The sequence below is a fragment of the Cupressus sempervirens genome, chromosome 3, assembly GCF_028749045.1.
Source record: "Cupressus sempervirens isolate cs-2001-9-10 chromosome 3, ASM2874904v1, whole genome shotgun sequence".
NCBI lineage: Eukaryota > Viridiplantae > Streptophyta > Pinopsida > Cupressales > Cupressaceae > Cupressus > Cupressus sempervirens.
The window spans coordinates 339,258,583-339,279,171 of NC_143120.1; the positions used below are offsets into that span (position 1 = coordinate 339,258,583).

The following is a 20,589-nucleotide window of genomic DNA, read 5'->3' on the forward strand; positions in this document are numbered from 1 at the left end:
TTACATTGAGATGATGTCTAACAACAAGGAGTATGAGGAAAATGAGCCTCAACAAGATGGTCAACAAGCTTCCATAGAGGTCAACATAAATTGTGCGGAGAGTATTGCCAGTTTGGCAAGGGGAGGAGGCATCATTGTGGCACTTGTCGTTACTCCGGGTGCACTATATTATGGGTATAGGGTATACTTCAGGGGTAAAAGGTTGTCATCATACTCGATAGTAGGGCCACACTCAACTTCATCAACTCATCACTCATGAACCAAAGGTGTTTCAATACAGAGGCACACGAAGGGTTCCAAGTCAAGGTGGAAGGAGGAAATCTCTTGTCATGTACCCATTTGGTTCCAAAACAGAGCATTACCATGGGGTACCACAAGCTGACAAATGACTTCTTTGTAGTAAATTTGGATGACATGGAGGTCAAGTTAGGCATCTACTAGATAGAGGCTCTTGACAACTACACACAGAGTTTCAGGAGGATGGAATTCTCCTTCGAAATGGATGGCAAAAACGTAATATTAATGTCCCTCATTTCTAGAGTTGATTTTAATCAAAGAAAATATTTTATTAATAAGATTAATAATGATAAATAAATATTATAACATTAATTATATTATTGAATATATTGATCTAATGATAGTCTATTGAAGAGGACAAGTGGTTTGCAAGTAGGTGTGAAATTGATTGCACCATACTGCAGACTATTTGCGTGGTGGCTTGATCTATCTTTCTCGTGGCCTGTACTTCTATGAGTTGTGTTGCTTTGAGTGCTTGTATTCATTGTGGAGAGTGTTCATGCTTATGGCTTTTGCTTTCTGATCTCCCTTGCATAGTCATGGTTTAGGGTTTGAATGCATCCTTGGTTGCGCATGTGTGAGCCTTGATTGTTTTAGACTTTGCATTTTTTAGTGTGTGCTTTGATCTACCACAGACTTGATTGTTTGATGGCTTCTTCATTGGCAAATGATGGTAGAGAGAGGCCGAAGCATGTCAATTATGACCCTGATGATATTAACAGTTTTACAACCCAGAAACTAGTCAATTATGACCCTGATGATATTAACAGTTTTACAACCCAGAAACTAGTCAATTATGACCCTGATGATATTAACAGTTTTACAACCCAGAAACTATCTTATCAGGAGGTGGTTGCTAAGTCTTCACTTCCTTCGGTACCGGAATCGGTTGCCTTCAATGGAACGGTCACAAGAAGAGAATTGGACCCAAGAGGAAGAAGGATCAGTTCCAATGGAGATAGACCCAAAGAAGGAGGAGGATTGCAGGAAGGGGGGAGTTGGTGGACGTTGGGGAAGGTAAGGTCCCATTGCCTACTGTGGAATCTATCACTCTAGAGCCAAGCAATGACATGGTAAAGGCAATTAAATTTGAACAAGCTAGATTGAAAAATGTTGTTATTTTCTTCATGTGCATGGATGATAAATTTTTACCTGCTTGTAAATTTCTAGATGACTGGTTTAATAATGTGTGGTGCAAAAAGCTTGGAATCGTTGTTAATTTCAGTAGAATGGTGCAAAAAGGTTTGTCTATTGTGTTTTTGAAGAACCATTCCATGCAAGAGAAAGTCTTGAAAAAGGGTCTTTGGAATGTCGGGCAAACTTTATTTAGGGCTTTTCCTTGGGCACCCAGAAGCAATCTTGAATGCGCTCAGCCATCCTTGTCCCCATTTTGGATAGAGATTCATGGAATCTAACCAGAATTTTGGTCTTTTATCTCCCATATGCTGAAACCCGTAGGGATTGTTCTATAGGTTGAGGAATCTAAAATTACTTTACCTCATCTGAATGCTAGGGCTTTAATTTTCATCAATCCTGATATTATGTTTCTCGAGGAAATTTTGCTGAAAATTGAAAAGAAAAGCATTTGTTGGAAAAAAATTTAACTAGGGGATGTGGGTGCATGTTTCCATTGTAAGATTAATGGTCATAACCAACGAGATTAGTTAGTGTCCGAAAGGTTGCGTGATGGTTGAGTCACCTCTTCGGGAGATATATGTACACCGTCTGAATTGAACTATGAAGCATCATTGTACTCGTGATTGTATACTTTGCTTATATGAATAGAGTACTATCTTGTTCCGCGTTAAATTCTAGCCTCTTAGGGCCTGTTTGGATCGTAGATTTGAACAAGAACTAGAATTTGGAATTCTCAAAAATTCCTAATCTGCCCTTTGGGTCCGCAAAATGGGAATGGGAATTTGGAACAATAGAATTCGGTATCCTCATTTACCACCTAAAACCAGGATTCGGTCTTCCATCTAAATAAGTGGAATTGCTCAAAAAAAATTCCTAATCCGCTGTTTGGGTCCGCAGGAATGGGAATTTGGAACAATAGAATTCGGTATCCTCATTTACCACCTAAAACTAGGATTCGGTCTTCCATCTAAATAAGTGGAATTGCTCAAATACCTGTTCTAATTCCAATTTGCCCAAAATGAGCATTCCAAATTAATTGAAATAAAAAAAATTTTGACATCCTAACACTGGATTTTTGTCATAGCTACCTCTGCTCATATTCTCATTTTTTCTGTTTACTTGCATGTATGGTCTGTTTACTCATAGGTAACACTTTTTTCATAAACAAAATCATCCAGCAGTAAGTCTCTAATGTCAGAGGCAACGATATTAGGACGAAGAACCCAAATGAATGTTTGCTTGCTGTGCAACAATTCCATCGCCATTTCATGAGTTTGAGCTTTGCAAACAGTCAAGCCAGCTCCTGCAGTCAGATTTAACCCACATGTTTGTCCCCACATCACCCTCGGGTTGAAGCAAAGGAACAAGAGAACAAAATGGGGCTCTCAACTGAATTTGTATCTCTTCAATTGTTTGTTTTTCTAGCTCCTCTACTGTGTTGGAAACAATCCAATCTGCAGCACAAGCAGACTGAAATGCGGTGGAGGAATAATAAGATCCAACAATCCAATCTGCAGCATGAGCACACTGAAATGTGGTGGAGGAATATTAAGATCTGGAAGCATAACTTTTGTGCATCAACGTTGATACATCCCTCTCTTGCAGATACGAGGGAAGGTTCGTTAGTTTCAGAGCTGGAGACCTAGGAATGTAGTTTATAAGTTCATCATTAATATTTTTAGCTTTGTTTCCTGCGTGTGTTAATTGAGTGATGGGGGGGCAAGATTTATCCTCTTCGACTGTGAGCAAAGGCAGCTGGGATTTGCGTTGAAGTTAACAGGTTTGTGAGCGGTGTGGTTTACATCAGATTTCTAAACTTTTCTAATGTAATTTGTGTTCCTAGCATCTTCTTCTTCACACAGGCTTTTCTTTTCGGGCAGCTGTGTTTGTGTATTTTTTTGTGTTGGAAACAAGGGAAAGACTTTGGAGGAGATTGTCGAGAACTTTATAACAGATCAAAAGGAAAGAGTGATGGTCAAGAACTTAGGAGAAGCTAAAATAAATAAAATTTATTCTCGTATCCCAATTTCAGAAGTGTGCAATCAAACAGAAGAAATTTCTTTTGGCATTATGAATTCTTGATAAACCAAACGGTCCACAATCGAATCCCCAAAACCGTAATCTGGATTTCAAGTTCCAGAATCCCAAATCCAGGACTCCAAATGCCAATTCTTAGATCATATTCCAGCAACCAAACAGGCCCTTAACGCAATAAGTAACCTTTTACCCTGTATGGTAAACAGTATCTAAATTAGATACTTATTTATAGAATATATGTATGTATGTATAACTAATATATATATATATGTGTGTGTGTGTGTGTGTGTGTTTTAAAGGAATTAGAATGCTTATGCTTTATTTCTTAATCCCTTGCTAGAGCCTAGGAGTTGGTGTTGTGTATGGAAAGGCAGAGTAAATCCTCATGGGTAAGGATATGAATTTTGAATGCCTTCCAGAGATGAGTATGACATGCAGTCCCAATGCATTGAGGAAGGACATTTGTAGAGTTGGTGTTACGACAAGTAAATCCACACTCTCCTTAGGGCTGAGTTTATGAGAGAAATAGGAAGGAGGTTTGAATAAGTTAATTACCAAATGTGTTATGGAACATTTTTCATTGCCTTTAATTAAATTGATTTGATTCCACAGTAGTATGTGTAAAACATTGTAAATTGACAGCCTGTAGGGGACATTACAACTGTGGTAAGAATAAAATATGCAGATTAAATTGGTCACATGAATATGCTCTTCAAATTGGAATCTCTAGTTGAATATCAAGTAATTATCTGTGCACTGCATTACAAAACAACAAACCAAGGCATGTTCACCTACTGGAATCTATAATCAGAATAAAGGGAATTTCCCTTCATCACATTAAATTTAACTACTCTGTTTCCCTTTATGATATATTTATATTGACAACTCAAATGTCTGTTTAAAAAAAGATTCACCCACTTTCTTTTTTCAGACTACTCCAAATTCTCCCAATGACTCACAAGTTAGCAATAATTTATGGTTTTTATATCTTTTATTATTTTCTGCTAAAACAGAAGTCTAGCAATCTAATAAAACTTTCCTGCACACTTCTGCCTTAAAAACACTATATATTTGAGATGTATTACTCCCAAGGGTTTCCATCCCCAAGATGATATGTTCACACATGAAGGGTTTGGACTCCAATGTGCCTAATTGTTGCATCAAAGGCACAAACATTAAAACAAGAATTGATTTTTTGTTAATTTCCAAAAGTGGCTTCTCTTCTTTCTTATGCTATGCTTTATTAACCCAACTACCACTGATCCCCAATCTTGGGAAGTCAGTCCACAAACAGTGGCACCTGATTGGCAATTAACTTTCCCGAATGTAGGCAGCTACCGACAAAATATCAATGCACAATCATAGGCAATAACTCCTTAACATGGCAATCAACTGGTCAATCCACCCCTTAATCAATGGCATTAACTGTTAGGCACCAGATTGAGCCACTTCTTATCTAGAAAACACAAATACTCAGTTGTTGCTCAACTGGAGGACACAAGACTCAGTCACCTTATTCCTAAAATGCCACCTACACTTCTAGCTGAAATTTGGAAGTAGCCAATAAATAATACACTTACAGTTGACTCACTAAAAACTGACGGATTGATAAGTGGACATGACATGATTGAACAGTGAGACTTTCACTGTAAAACCTACGAGCATCCCTAAATGTCCCAGAAAATACAAGACATCCCAGAGATACCCCTTTTTTTCTACAACATTCCAAGGATGCCCCATAATTGTAGTAAAAGATATGGGAATTGCAAACAGGGCGAGGGTGAAAGGGGTTATCTTGTCTCGAGGACATTGCCCAAGCCCAAATGGAGCATTGAATTATAGTCAAGTTCAATTAAAAAAATTCTTTCTACCATTGCACACACCCAAATCAGGTTCGCTGCATCTATATTGCACTGTACAATCTTCTTGTTTGCCTCAAGTTACATTTTGGTGGGTTAATTTAGATGCTACCAGATCCGTATAGTTTTTCAGTTTTCTAACTCATTGGTAATACATAGCTAATCCAATCCATTCATAAAAATCATATATGTGATAAAGCACTTCAACATAACCTTTTGTGGAGGGTATGTATATTCTTCTTTTTGATACAAACTCTCCTATAAAAGAAAACGCTGGCTTGTGATGCAATTGATGACCACAAGGTATACTAATATAATTTGAGAAGACATAAATGACATTGGTTCCAATAGTACACATGACATGTGTTCTCACAATTATATCTCCATTTGTATTTCCTACTCTCTATATTGAAATATAATGTAATATCTCTAATATTTTTATAATAATTGCTTCCTTTAATTGTTACATAATGATAAAAGTTAAAACCCTTTGACAATGTCAAGAACTCACTTGTAAATGACGCGGTAGAAGGTTGCCCAAGAGCTCTACAGGAACCTTCTCCAAAGCTTCTGCCTGATCTGTGTGGTTTGTAAATGAGAAAACCTTCTTAACAATTTCCCAAGCTCTATTCCATTCCACATTCTCCTCATCAACCAACATTCGCATTAATTCTGGTACTGCAATTGCAGGATGTGTATCGTTTAGCTGCAAAGCTACCTGTAAACCATTATGAATTTGAAAATGAAGATCACTTCTGATTTCTCATTTTAACACACTGAAATCAAGAAAATGAACTCATGGAGCTATTGAAAAACTAGGTGTATCAATTCATAATCATATTGAAATATCAAGCAAAAAATGTTTCCTGTACCAATTCTAATTCAAAAACCAAAGCTGGCACCATAGAATCAGAGTATCTAGAATATGTGATAGCACCTACGATATGAAACAAAATAATGAGTGGTATTTCCTATTAATCACAAAGCCAAAGAGACAACCTTTTCAGGAAATTCATCAATGTTCTTATGAAAGTCCTTGAACCTCCTCATAATGTCTTGTAACGAAGATGACACAAAAAAGTATTGTTGCTTCAAACGAAGCTCCTTCCCCTGCAATATCACCACATTCAGTAGCTGCCCATGGCCTACATGGCTGTATAACCCACACGAAAAAAATGTGCAGCTCGGTGCAAGCATTCAATACCTTGATTTCCATATGTTTCTCCAATTGCACAGAAAATAAGTGAAACAAGCACCTTCAATTTAAGTTCAGTTAGAGTACAAGGAGTTGAGGGAAGCACTGATAAAGTGCATATGTAGTGTCCATGCTTCACCGCAGTTTTATGGAAAAGCTTGAAATGCTTCTATGTGGATGCAAGAATTTAAGGACATTATTTAGCTAGGCTCTTTATTTTATTTAACCGTCGAAGGCATGTTTAACACAGAGCCTATCTTTTACAACAAGATCATCAATGCGTGATCATACAATAGAAATCCAAACAAGAAATACCACAACAGGATGCCTAAGAAAATGTGAATTTATTCTAACAATCCACCAAGAACAATGTCATGAAGATAACAAATATAATAATCTCTACAAAAACAAATTTATAGCTTACTTGAGACTAACGCCTAAACATGATCTGCAATATAAGAAATTAGTGCCACCAAGACTCTACCTGATAGGAACGGTCATCTGGGTACAAAACACTGCTAATAGTCTCAGCTCGCTGCTTGTTTATTATAGCATTGATATAGTCTCCAGTGCTAAATGATTCATGCTGTAGAAAACGGAGACAACAATGAGGGATAGATTTGAGTTTCATAAAAAAATAGAATTATTTAATAGAATTAATATAACTTGTGGTACACACCAATTTCATCTTTAGATAAGAGAAATAGGTGCCAGAGAGATTATTGGGTTTCATGGAAAAACGTTCAAAAAGGCATTCATGCAAACTAAATCACTACTGTTTTAGAATAGAGAAAAAGCAGGACAAAAAAACAGGTTTCATCATCCCAACACATTACAACAGTCAATCATAATCATTTTTATTTTGTCCATGCTTCCATATATGAGTGTACAACAGAAATAGGGGTTGTTCATCCATATGTTACACACCCTACATGATACGGCTATTTCTAAATAGGGGTTATTTTAAACCAGCACATAGGTACATTCTGACAAAATCAGGGTACACCATACAATGGGTATGGTTTATGGTAAACAAATTGTATAATCCAAGTACTACTGTATAACTCAACACCTTAGGGATTCCCTCCTTGCTCTTGAAAACCCAAAAACAAAGTTTGCCCTCCCCATCTCAGCAATTGGTCCTCAATTGCACAACCTAAACATAAGTTTTGAGGTACTCTTCCCATGTTTGTGAAGAGCGCACAGAAAATACTAAGAGGGTCGAATCAGTATTTTAGAATTTTAAAACAAATTAAACAATATAAAACAGAGAAAGTGAACATCAAATTTCAAGTGGAAACCCCTTTCAGGTAAATACCCACTACCAATCAAAAGTTTTCCCTAAAAAAAGGGGTACCAACCCGGATTACATAAGTGAACACCAACTCTCCTCAAAGCACCAACTCCCAAATTACATAAGTGAGCACCGAGAGCACCAACTCCAATCAGCTAAACTTGCATAGTTGGCACACTTGCAGATTAATCTGAGATTAGTAAGAAATCACCAAGTTTTATAGCCCAGCGAGTTTTTGGCCAACCTAACCACCAATTTCAAAACCCGGCTGCACCCAAAACTCACAGATTATTCGCCAATTTTTCAGTGAGTTTTTAAGAAAAACTCACGATTTTCTGATTAAAACTCGTCCGCGCGATTTCTGAGTTATTATTCTACCAGGTTGATGTGTAGTCAGTTGTTTTCCATTTCATGGTGTAAGCTGCCTATATTGTAGATGGACTCCATGGAAGCAAAAATTAACACTACCAAGAAATGTTTCTACTTTTAGCTGCAATCATAATCTGTTGATAGTTAACCCACATGCAAATAACTTCATCAATTGAAAGAGGTCAAGGACATCTTGGATGTTTTGATTTGAAGGGAGTTATGATCAAACTATTGCAAATTTGTGCCTTGTTTGTTTTGCTGTTGTCATTTCTTTGTGATTGAAACATACAATTTCTTGATTGGGACTTCAGAAAGTCAAAAGATAACTATAGAAACAGTGCAGGTTGAATCATTAAGCTTTTGTAGCATGTAGCCTCATCCCCATTGTGCCTTTGAAATAGAAACTATTTAGTATTTACTTCTAGTTTGATAGAAACTATTTACTATTTTACTTCCCACCATCAGCATTCCGCATGAGAATGTGATTTTGTACCCACTATGCATTTATATATATCTAAACTATGCTTGTTTCTTTCGTGTTCTCTTTAATTAACTCATTAAATGCATCTTCTCATTGAAATTTGCAAAAGAAATGTATTTTTTATTAAATTTTAGCAATCTTTTTAGGTTCCCAAGTTTTTTATTTAAATTGGTCATTTTTTTTCCCAAATAAACTTTTAGGGGCTTGGCAAGTTATTGCCGAGTGAGAGTTTTCCAACTATGAGCTAAAGCACCAACTTCAGTTTTTGGCACCAACTATAATGCAACAATTTAATAACAATTTTCAGAACACACTATGCTCAACTTTATCATCAAACTCGACTCCATCATGCTCAATTCCAAAATATCAAACTCCACTTCCTCAATGCGCTCGACTCTCAACAACTCAATAACATTCTGGACAAAAAATATATATTCCTCGGCAATAATATGCTCAACTCCATGCATATTCAACTCTCAAATCAAAATAATATTGGTTCTTGACCATGCTTGACTCAAACTCATAACTCAGTCACATAAGCTGCTCCAAAAATAATATCAACATGTCAAAAATATGCTTCACTCCACTCGAACCTGTAGCAAGATATCTATCAACTAATACCCATGTTTTTCTTAGTGCAAATGTTTCAATGCCCAGTAAATTGTGAGAGGAATTGCCATGTAAGAAACCTAACCCATACAGCAATGGCAACTACTGATCGAACACAATCTATGGTTAGAAGAATAACCAATGGTTTTACCTCAGCAAGTTTAACTCCTCCGCAATATAGTAAAATTACAATGCAATAACATGAACGATAAAAAGGTCAGTATTAATATGCTTCAGACATAATCAACGGGATATTACATCACCCGAGTTACATAGTATGAGGAATGTTTAGCACAATATTCAGAAATGTCTATACAAATCTGGGCTTATAGATTAAACGTTTTACAAAAAATGAATACAATACTAAGTAACAGTGGTACCTGGTTACCGTGAATGGCCTATCCCCTCATGCAGATCATGACCTTGGATGGAATTCGTTGCCACCCGCTTAGTTCATACTTCTTGCGGCCTATATTAACACTCCCAACGCCCCCGATGGTGTTGGTGTTCACACAGACCTGTCATGCCATTTATGCTACCTGTAGTTTGTCTGTGGTTTTCCTACGTGACAATAAGCCTCTTAACTCCTTCCTGCAGTGCGAATATTAAAATGTTGCCACCTTCCAAACCCACGTTATGAACCGGTATTGTTTGCAATTTCTAGTACCACCAAATTGCTCCACTAATAATAGAATGGTCACTAACTAAACCCTGTCGGGTGTCTATGCTACCTCACGTTAACCTCAGAAAATCTTTGGCTGTTATATCTCTTAAATGACTTACTTTGAATGTCGTCCACAGCTATGCCAAAAAGACATCTGCAATGCTCCACATTTGGTGATGAGTAAGCCTTTGATGAGTTGTTAAGGCTACGTCCAACTTCTACACTATCTCAAGGGGTGTTGTCCTCAAGAGTAACCAATCACCATTTAAGCAACCTTGGATGTTTTTTATCAATATCATATTTCCAATCCCAAGGAAACTCATTGCTTTTATAACCTCGATATGAGGGGAAGTACAAACAACTAGGCAATGTGGGATAAAAGCCATTTTTGTCTTTTAGTCACTTAAGTTACTCTTGTTATAAAATGACTTTAAGTCATAAAGTAACTTTATAAATCAACTTTATAAAATAAAACGACTTAACTATAGAAAAGCTCCACAACATTAATATTTCCCCAACGAAACCAAGTAGATTCCTGTGACTGGTTGGCATCCTCAAGATTAATGTCGTTGGCCTATCCAGATGGAAAGATAGACCAACAAAGCACCAGTAAGGCCTAGTGTGGAGAAGGGGACATTACACGCCATGCTTGACAATGTCAGGAAAAAAAAATGTTGCCTTCATTGTATTTGACTATATAATAAAAAAAATAACTCCTGGGTAGAACTCGGCCAAAGAAGCTTTTTTCCTTATGGGATGGCTCTTTAATGCACAAAAGAAAACAGTTGCACACAGCTGAAGCCACACACTATCAACACAACATTCATCGATGATACCATAAGAATATGACTCTGTCCAAAAAAGCATGACAAAAGAATATATCTCCCTCTTCAAAATTCAAAAATGATTCTTAAATGCCAACAGACGTGACAAAGTACGTTGAATTAAGGTGAGCCAAATTGTTGAGAATATTTAGGAAATCGATAAATTTCAATTATGTGTAATCCCATAACCACAAGAAGTCACACACAATTCTTCCTTATTTTTTTGACTTGAAACTGTAGTAAGGTAACCTATCTCCCACTCTTTTTCTTAATAAATATTTCTTCAAACTGCCCAACTCGCATATGGTAGAAGGTGGATAAGTTAATGACTGTACAACCACCTCAAGCATGCAACCAAGTAGCTCAACTAGACAATGAAGCAGCTCAAGAAGACAACAAGCAGCTGATGAAAATATGATGAACAATCAACAGCTTGATAAGCATTTCATTCCAATTCTCTATTACTTTGAGAAATTCTACAAAATTTATATAACCTTGATCATCAACCTTTGGCATCAATGACAAAATTTCAACAAGTTGACATCATTAATATGGATTTAATTTATTGGTGAATATGTGTGTGTGTGTGTGTGATAATACAAATATATATATATATATATATATATATATATATATATATATATAGATACACTATTGTTTTGCTTATATATATATAGTCACAAAATATTTATATATATACTTATATATTAAAAGCAATATAAGGTGTCGGTAGATTCATCTTAATCGGCATAACTATTCAATTAGCCTGATACTCTAAAGAGAGTCACGGCCATGAAGGGCTGTGACTCCCTGTGGCAAATGCCACGGGGGGAGTCACAACCCTTCATGATCGTGACCCCCGGATGTTATACTAATATGAGACCAATGACATTGCATTCAATCAATCAATAACTAAGGCATTGAATTGTTACAGCAGTCATCACAATTCAGATTTTAAAACATTCAGAGACATCAATCAGACCAATTCAGAATTACATATTCAAAGATATTGATAAGCATCAAAAGCATATATCAATAGTCAGTATTCAGTTATGAACAATACAAGTTAGATTATTCTCTAGAAAAGATCCTTTGTTTAACAGAAATCCATCCTTCAGGATTTGCAAGTTAAGCTCAAATCACCAATAGGATGTTTACCATATAATGGAAAGAAAAAATAAAAAACGAGAGTGCAGGTTTCCTTTTGTTGGAGAATTTTATGGTCTCTTTCTCTTCTTGCAATGGACATTACTAGACGTATGTAATGTCCCCTCTCCCAAGAGAATGTAATAGATATCTCATAATAGTAAAGTCTTAAATCTGATATAATAATAATTATATAAGTGACCAAATATAAAGTTTGATAAGTTTAAATTAACATTTAACTTATGTACTGATAAGCATAATTAGTACTGATAATATTATAATAATCTTATAACATTAACAATGTTATTCCCACATGCTCCATAACATAGGTAGGCAGGTAATGCGTTCAATTAATATTAACATCCTGCAATATACCTATGTGTACATAATATTAACAATAAATCTTATTACAAATACAATTGAAGATATAACTCTTTACCTTGAATAAATATCAAATCTGCTACAAAAATGTCAATGACAGAGATTAGTAAAGAACATCAATTTAACAAAAGAAATGATGGTCCAAACACCTATGATGAGGAGGTTCGCAAAGCTTTAACCGCAAAGGACTCAAATCCACAATGGAAGCAGGTATGACTACATTGAATGTCATCAGCTTATCGAAAAATGATTGAGTTCATAGTCAACGCCAAGCTTACACCAAAGACACAATGCTAAGTCATGTCACAAGATCAGTAATCCCACACATGACACAGTTGACAAAGAAACAACAATTGAAATAATTAGTTCTAAATATTTTTATGATGACAATGATTAAATGAACCGATTTGGATAGAAAGACCTTATTATGAAGAAACGTATTATGCAACCATCCCATTGTGCAAGGTACATAAGACTATTTAAACTTGTTTGATAGGGGCATAGATGGCTAGATAAGATATTACAGTAGATGAAGAATATAAATAACAGATATATCACACAAGGAAGATATTACGGGCATCACAAAATGCAGAAGATAGTATACTTATTCACAGGCAAGCAATTAAAAAATAGATACAGGAACTTTCACAAGATAATGGTAAGGATGATATAATGTTTGGGCCACTGTGAACATTGGGTGATTGATTAGCATATAAATACATCAACACAACCTATCGAATCTCATAATAACTTATTATAGCCAATGATGATAAATTGATATGTTAGGAGATTTGGCCACAGCAATATCATGTACACCAATTGATAACTTTAAGGAATTGACACTAGTATTGAGGCATGAGATCGAACTTTAGACAAATGATTTAATCAATATTTAATACCTCAGGCAGCGATAGAAGGATTGCATTATAATATTTAATAAGGCAGATAATTACATATGGCCAAAGGTTATTCAAGCATCGAAGAGATATTCATTCATAATGTTACATCCCAAATTTTTCATCTTTTAAAATAATCTTATAGCCATTGTAATGGTTAGTTAAAAACTCTTGGATGTCATGATCTTGTGAAATGGAAGTTATGGTTAACCGATTTGATTCATGTGAAAATGACTTGTTAGTTGATTATTGTTATTTCGACTAAAAAATGAATGCTTATATTTTAAGATAAATGTTAGAGGTGGTCGTCCGTTGTGATAGATATCCGTTATTGTGTTTTCTTGATATTTCAATTTAAAATGGAAGAACATGTTATTTGAGTGGAAATATGCATTTTTGGTTACAGGAGCAGACAAAGGGGGGAAGCATTGCTAAACAAGATTTAAGGAATGGGGCACCAATTTAGTCCATCGTCAGACCATCAGGTATGGGTTCTAACTACCTTGATGAAGGATTTAAAGGCTAGGCAACAAAGTATACCTTGGACAGTCATGAGCTACACAGTCGGTTCTTAAAACAAGAGAAAACATTGAACATTTAATATCATGAGAGAAACTATTACCCTTCTTTTATTTTCTTTTGAGACTATGGAAGTGATCAATAATTGTAACTTTATACACACACACACACACACACACACACATAATGTCACCATGATACTCTGCTAACATCTATAATTTGCACTTACATGTATATATACATATATGCGTCTGTACACGAGCAATGTAATGATAAAAAGGAATTATACGTGTTCTCAAAATTACACACGCATATGTGTGTGTGTGTGTGTGTGTGTGTGTACAATTACAAGTAAAATCCAATAGCATGATGGCAATATATATATATATATATATATATATATATATATATATATATATATATATATATATATATAAAAACCATGAGAAAGTATAATCTTTATGTCTTAATTTTGGCTCCATATCCATAAGCGCTTGCCACCTTCATATCGGCATTATTTCTTTTAAATTTTGACAGATATGAGAAGTTTCTTGTAACCAATGTTTGGCCTTGATCAAGACTTCCTTCTTGTAACCGATGAAGCCACAGGAGGTGCGTACATGAGCAATATAATGATTAAAAAAGAATTATACATCCTCTCAAAATTACACACGCATTGCGCATTGTATATGTGTGTGTGTGTGTACAATTATAGGTAAAATTCAATAGAATGATGACTATATATATATATATATATATATAAACCATGAGAAAGTATAATCTTTGTCTTAATTTTGGCTCCATATCAATAAGTGCTTGCCACCTTCATATCGGCATTATTTCTTTTAAAATTTGAAAGATATGAGAAGTTTCTTGTAACTGATGAAGCCACGGGAGGCATTACTTACTATCCCCGCAGCTAAAGACAAGCAATTGGTATATCATTTATCTTCCTCATGCAATTGCTCTGAGTTGAAGCTCTTTCTCTTTCCATAACACTTTTAAGAGACCAGCATTATTTAGAGGATCATATTACGATACCTCAATTGCAGTATCGGCCACACTTTGACAGTATTTCCGTGTTGGAGCTATGTTGTCAAACCACGATAATAGATTCTAAATTGCATTCCAAGTCATGAAATCATTCCGCAAATCTTATTTCATATTTCATGTGTTATGTCTTTTACGTTGCATTCTTTTAGATAACTTCCACTACAGAATGATGCAACATTATCATAAAGTGTATCAACCCTATTTTCCATTATACGTATAGTTATTTTACTCATGCATATCAGGTGCTAGTACAGACCCGCCAAGTCAAAACCGAAGTGACTCCATTATGATCGTTGATCAAATACTTGTATAATGCATAATATTGTACATTTTGCATAAGAATGGCTTCTTCATTTTTCACAAGGCGTATATCTGACTTATACAGTGGTATTATCCATATACCAGTTGAGATAAGAATCAGATTGGTATAAATAAATTCTGATTGAAAAAACAGTACATAGATACTGGCACATCTCCCAAGATGCACCCAAGACCAACAGGGTTCAGTATAAATAGGTGAAGAGGAGAGATATCCCTGCAAGAATAAACTGAGAATCAGTATCTAAAGTACATGAACATCTAAAATGAAAACTGCTTAGTCCAAGTCAGCTCATGGTTGTTCATTTGCCCATCTAAATCCTTGGCCACGGTAGATTAGAGGCCTACTTGCCACAATTGATCACTAGAGGTTAGAGTGCTAGAGGGAAGGTTGATGGAGGAATTCCTCAGCCTTGTCTGTTGCTTAGCCGACACTCTAACACCAGAATACTCGGATGGCACGACTATGGTGCCTTAAACCTAAACCAAAATTAGGGAGGGCCTTTCTCGTAAGAGATTGTGTGGCGATATGTTAAGGTCCATGGTTGGGAGATTAAACCTATATCAATGCTTCTCCTCTTCACTAGATGTCGAGGCTTGCACAACACATCGACAGTTATTTCGATACATGTATGAATTCTTAATCTTTTGCTTGTACATACTTTACATGTTACTTTGAAATGCATAATTGTTTATATAGTTTAATTTTTAGTTTCTTTCAAAATTTAATTATACAAGTTGGTTATGGAAGTTATATTAGTTTTTTTTCATATAAAATGGTTATAATCGCTGCTTTAATTCTGATTTCTTATCCTTGTAAAATGAGTTCAATTGATAGTTCTTTCCTATATGATGTAGTGGATACAACTACCTTATGTCATTCTGTTATGAAAGTCAGCTATAATCTTAGAATATGTTCTCTATATTTTTCAGCTTAGTAAATTGGTATGTTACACATAATGACATAACCAATATAGGAACTATTGTTGATATCAAAGACTATGGGATGCATGTATCGAACAAAGGGAGACTTTACGCAATATTTAATGAAGTAAAAGAACATTACATCATAAACATAAAGGGAAACATAATACATTATATTCAACAAAGATTGCATAGTTTGATTTTTTTCATTTCTTTTATCACATAATAAGTTAGCACTCGAATCCTATACTATCTAAAGGGTCTAATATGTACACCAAATATGATCAAATTAATTTAAGTTCTCTAGCAAGTCTCAACAAATCAACCTTCACAAAATATTTGAGTTGAATCAAAGAGTAAAGGATGTTGAGATTATTACAGAAGAAATTTACAATAACAATTGAGGATGTTTGTAATGTCCCCATTGGTTGCTAGCATCAGAATTTCAGGGATTAACCTGATATTGGATCCTCCTAGGCTAATGAGGATGGTTAGAGGATCTTTTGAGGATTGATAAATCTCCAACATTCAGTGATTTATGGACTTGGCCTTCGTTCGATGTCATTTGGACTCCATTTCCCATACTTACTATGTAGTAAGTCATGGGTAATAAAGATGGACCCTTTATATTTTTAGAAAGTGTATTTGGTCACATGGGGAATTATGAGGAGAGATTCCTATTTCAGACAACATGGCAATTAGACAAGTATTTCAAGAGATATTAAAGTTCAAGTGACTTAAGTGATTTATTTAAATATTTTAATGTTATAAAGTTATAAAGTAACTTAAGTAACTAAAAGACGAAATTGGCTTTTAATCCCACATTGCCTAGTTGTTTGTGTCTTCCCTCATATCGAGGTTATAAAAGCGTGGAGCTACATTGGGATTGACACAATGAATATATGTTATTTTACAAAATCCTAAAGGTTACTTAAATGTGACTGGATATTTCCCAAGGACGAAACCCCTTAAGGAAAAAAGTGAAGTTGGACACAAACCTAGCACTCACATTGGCACTTTCAGAACTGGAGTTCAATTGAATACATTGGAGGCTGATAAGAAGTTGGAGTTACAAAGCAGCAGAGAGAGGAACAAGTCGATGAATGGTATCAACATTTACAGGACACCAGTTGTAGCTAGACGGCAGTCAAGGAGACAGTCATTTCAAGACCCAAGATATTGGAGTATTTGTGTGAGTATAATCTTTGCCATCTCAGGTTTCTACATTGGCAGTTTATTGTCATATAGTGGAGTTCACGGGATAGTGAGACATAGATAAGTAGGCATAATGCTCTTCTCACGGTGAATATCATGCACGTAAACACCATCGTTCCAAGGTGGTTTGACAGGCATAGTTAATAAGAACGATAGCAGCATTGGTGCTAACCACAGAACAGAAGACATATTGACAAATGATAAATGAGAGAACAAGGCATATTCACTGGACATGATCACGGGAAATCCTGGGATGTTTCACGACATTTTCACGTGGCAATTGCAATGGTGTTAACCGCATCCATAGCACAAGTTCAGCTCCCTTCAACAGCATGGGCTGGTAGAATAGTTTCTTAGTGGCAGACGACAAATTGGTTAAGTGACTAAAAGTGGTGACGGGCTGAACTCTTATTGCACCCTTCAAACTCCCTTAATGACATTCACCATTAATTAGGGCCATCCTTATCGCTGTGTGAACAAATCAACAACTAATGAAATCATCAGTAAGTATAATTAATGAAGGCTATGGAAGAACTGGTACTAGCCTGAAGGTGATGACACAAGATAACCACACAACTAGTCTGATCACGGACTTGGTCTATCTGCAAGACCTTGGACTCAGGTCTATTCTCTCACCTCTAATCCGTAGGTGCAATAGTATTTGTTAATGTAATCCATTAAAGACTGGCATTTTGTCATTGATATTTTGCATACAGAACTTTAACTGTTGTTACCTTCACAAATCAATGTTACTCTTTGGGTTGTTAGTTCATTATTAATGTTTATTTTGAAGTCTTTGTTCCATTGTTAATGTGAACATTTTCGGATATTCAAGTTAGAGATCAACTAAGTGGAAGTAAATTAACTCATGATAAAGATCCACCAGTTTCATGCCAACTGTTTGACGAAAAGTCAATAATTCAGATTTAACTTAATTGAATAAATCCAATAGAGGTGATTACAGTGGTATCAAAGCTGGTCTTCTTGCCAGCCTGTGGATTTATAACAGAGGCAAAGTTTTATAAGGATTTATCAAAAACAATTTAAGTTGAGAGATGGAGATTGTGGAGTGAATTTGTAAGGAGTGTTTATGCAAGTAGAAGTTTGTTTGTGAATGCAGTAGTGCTATGAAATGGAGCATTGTTCAATAGCAAGTACAAGAAAGAGGAAGTGAAACACGTACAAGACACTCAAATGGCTCATAATGAGGATGAACAAGGTTGGGAAGTGAGGGAAACTTTAAGGGCTATTAGAGATGGGCAGAACAATATAGCCACTGCACTTCAGTAGCTTACAAGTGCTATGCAGCAGTTAGCTCCACCTCACAGGGCAGCCCCGAGTCATCACAGTGGAGGTGGTAGTGTAGCAGGATCGCCCCGATCTGCTAGGGCCCCCACATAGAACACTGACAGGCCTTTGATGCCCATTTTTAATGCAGAGGAAGAGGTAGCACCACTCGCGGCACCAAACTTACAACCAGATAATGTTATGGCAATGTATGATGAATGGGCTTTATTCCCTGATCCAGTTAAGCAGAATTTGTCCTTTGTTCAATACTTAAATCAAAAAATGGAGAGCTTGTCAGATCCTGAGACAGTTGAGAGGGCAACAAGGTATATTGTTTCTGCCTTTAGAAGGCCGACATCGAGATTGTAGGGAAGGAAACTTGAGCTTTCCCCGACAGGTGTCTATGATGCAGATGTACCTGTATTTAGGACGACACCTGTTAGTCCTATCTGTTGTGTTGATGATGGACCCAGTGCTGCAGTAGCAGAGCGGGAAATAAAATAAGAAATGTTTTATGTTTTCAATATTTAAATTTAATGTTTTCAATAAACGTCCTACATGTGGTGGCATACCTAGAGTAGCAGTTCGATGAGCTCTCCAGATATAGCCACCTAGGACCAGGTATAGGTTTTTTAAATTAGAATAGTCAGATTCCAATAATAGGTAGTAGGTAGTTTTGGATTCTTATCCTTTTCTTGGATAGAAGACCAAAAAAACGTGGATATTTAAAATGTGGCCTACTGCATGATTATCAGATTCCAATAATAGGTAGTAGGCAGTTTCGGATTCTCATCCTTTTCTTGGATAGAAGACGAAAAAACGTTTCTCATCCTTTTATTAGAAAAGGAGAGTCAGTTTTAAATAAGCCGGTTGGCTATGTAAGAGATTCATTCGAATTTGGGTAATAGAGAAAAGTTTCAGTTTTTGCCTTAGAAAGGATATAGATAATCGACTATGGAGTTTGGCAGCAATTCGATCTTGGTCTCTCTTGTCAAAGTGCAAATATATTTTCTTTGAGGACATTCCGGGTTAAAGATCTTGGTGTGCGGGTGAAGATAAACACTAGAGATTTATATATTCTGATTAATCCAATCTTGAGTTTGGTTCGAGTTCGATCCCGGCTGATTGATGTCGTGCCCCTTGAAGTAACTCAGTTGAGTGAGTATTCTTCCTGAGCTTTCCAAGGTGTGGCTCTGCATCACCCAGCTCACAGAGATCAGTAGATGTGTCAGTACCCTTGGTGGATAGCGGCACTAAGCTTCAGCACATTGAGGCCCCTAGAGTTGTTGCAGTTAGTGACGAGACAATTGATGCAGTTGTTACTACTGATACTTCAGGCTCTCTTGAGGAGGGAATTATTATTGGAGATTTCTATGGGAGTTGTCATATTGTTGCTCCAGTGTAGGAGACAGTTGCTTCCTCAGGTCAGACCGATGCATGTATGAAGTCACCCAACTGTGATGCCGGTGACTTGGGTGTTACAGCGGAGTCAGTAGATGTGAGTTCATGCTCTAGCGTTATTGATTCACAACCTGGCATAGAGTCACGTGTGCAGAGTCAAGTGACGGTATGAGACTCTATTAGGTGATGAGGATGCAGACAGTGTGGACACCTCTGGTGATTTGTTGGATGATGCTATGATTTGCACCGGGTATGATACTCCTTGTCAAATATTGGGTGATGATACCCCTTAAGGAAAAAAGTGAGGCTGGACACAGACCTGGCACTCACATTGAAACTTTCAAAAGTGGAGTTCGATTGAATACATTGGAGGCTGATAAGAAGTTGGACATACTAAGCAGCAGAAAGAGGAACTGGTCAATGAATGGTATTAGCATTTATAGGACACCAGTTGTGGCTGGACGGCAGTCAAGGAGAAAGTCATTTCAGGACCCAAGATATTGGTGGAGTATTTGTGTGAGTATAATCTTTACCATCTCAGGTTTTTACATTGGCAATTTTTTGTCATACAGTGGAGTTCACAGGATAGTGAGACATAGATAAGCCAGCATAATGCTCTTCCCACAGTGAATATCCTGCACGTAAACACCATCGTTCCAGGGTGGTTTGACAAGCATAGTTAA

At 36.3% G+C, this 20,589-nt stretch overlaps 1 protein-coding gene across 1 annotated transcript in view; it reads right to left on the reverse strand.

Moving 5' to 3' along the window:
* Nucleotides 1-20,589, reverse strand: part of LOC149566376 (uncharacterized) — a 261,740-nt gene that overhangs the window by 182,788 nt on the left and 58,363 nt on the right. Inside the window, exons 8-10 of the mRNA XM_089819749.1 lie at nt 7,010-7,111; nt 6,330-6,440; nt 5,842-6,048 (exon numbers count right to left, since the gene is read on the reverse strand). Of these exons, the coding sequence (XP_089675875.1) occupies nt 5,842-6,048; nt 6,330-6,440; nt 7,010-7,111 (420 nt within the window). The remainder of the gene's footprint in view (nt 1-5,841; nt 6,049-6,329; nt 6,441-7,009; nt 7,112-20,589) is intronic.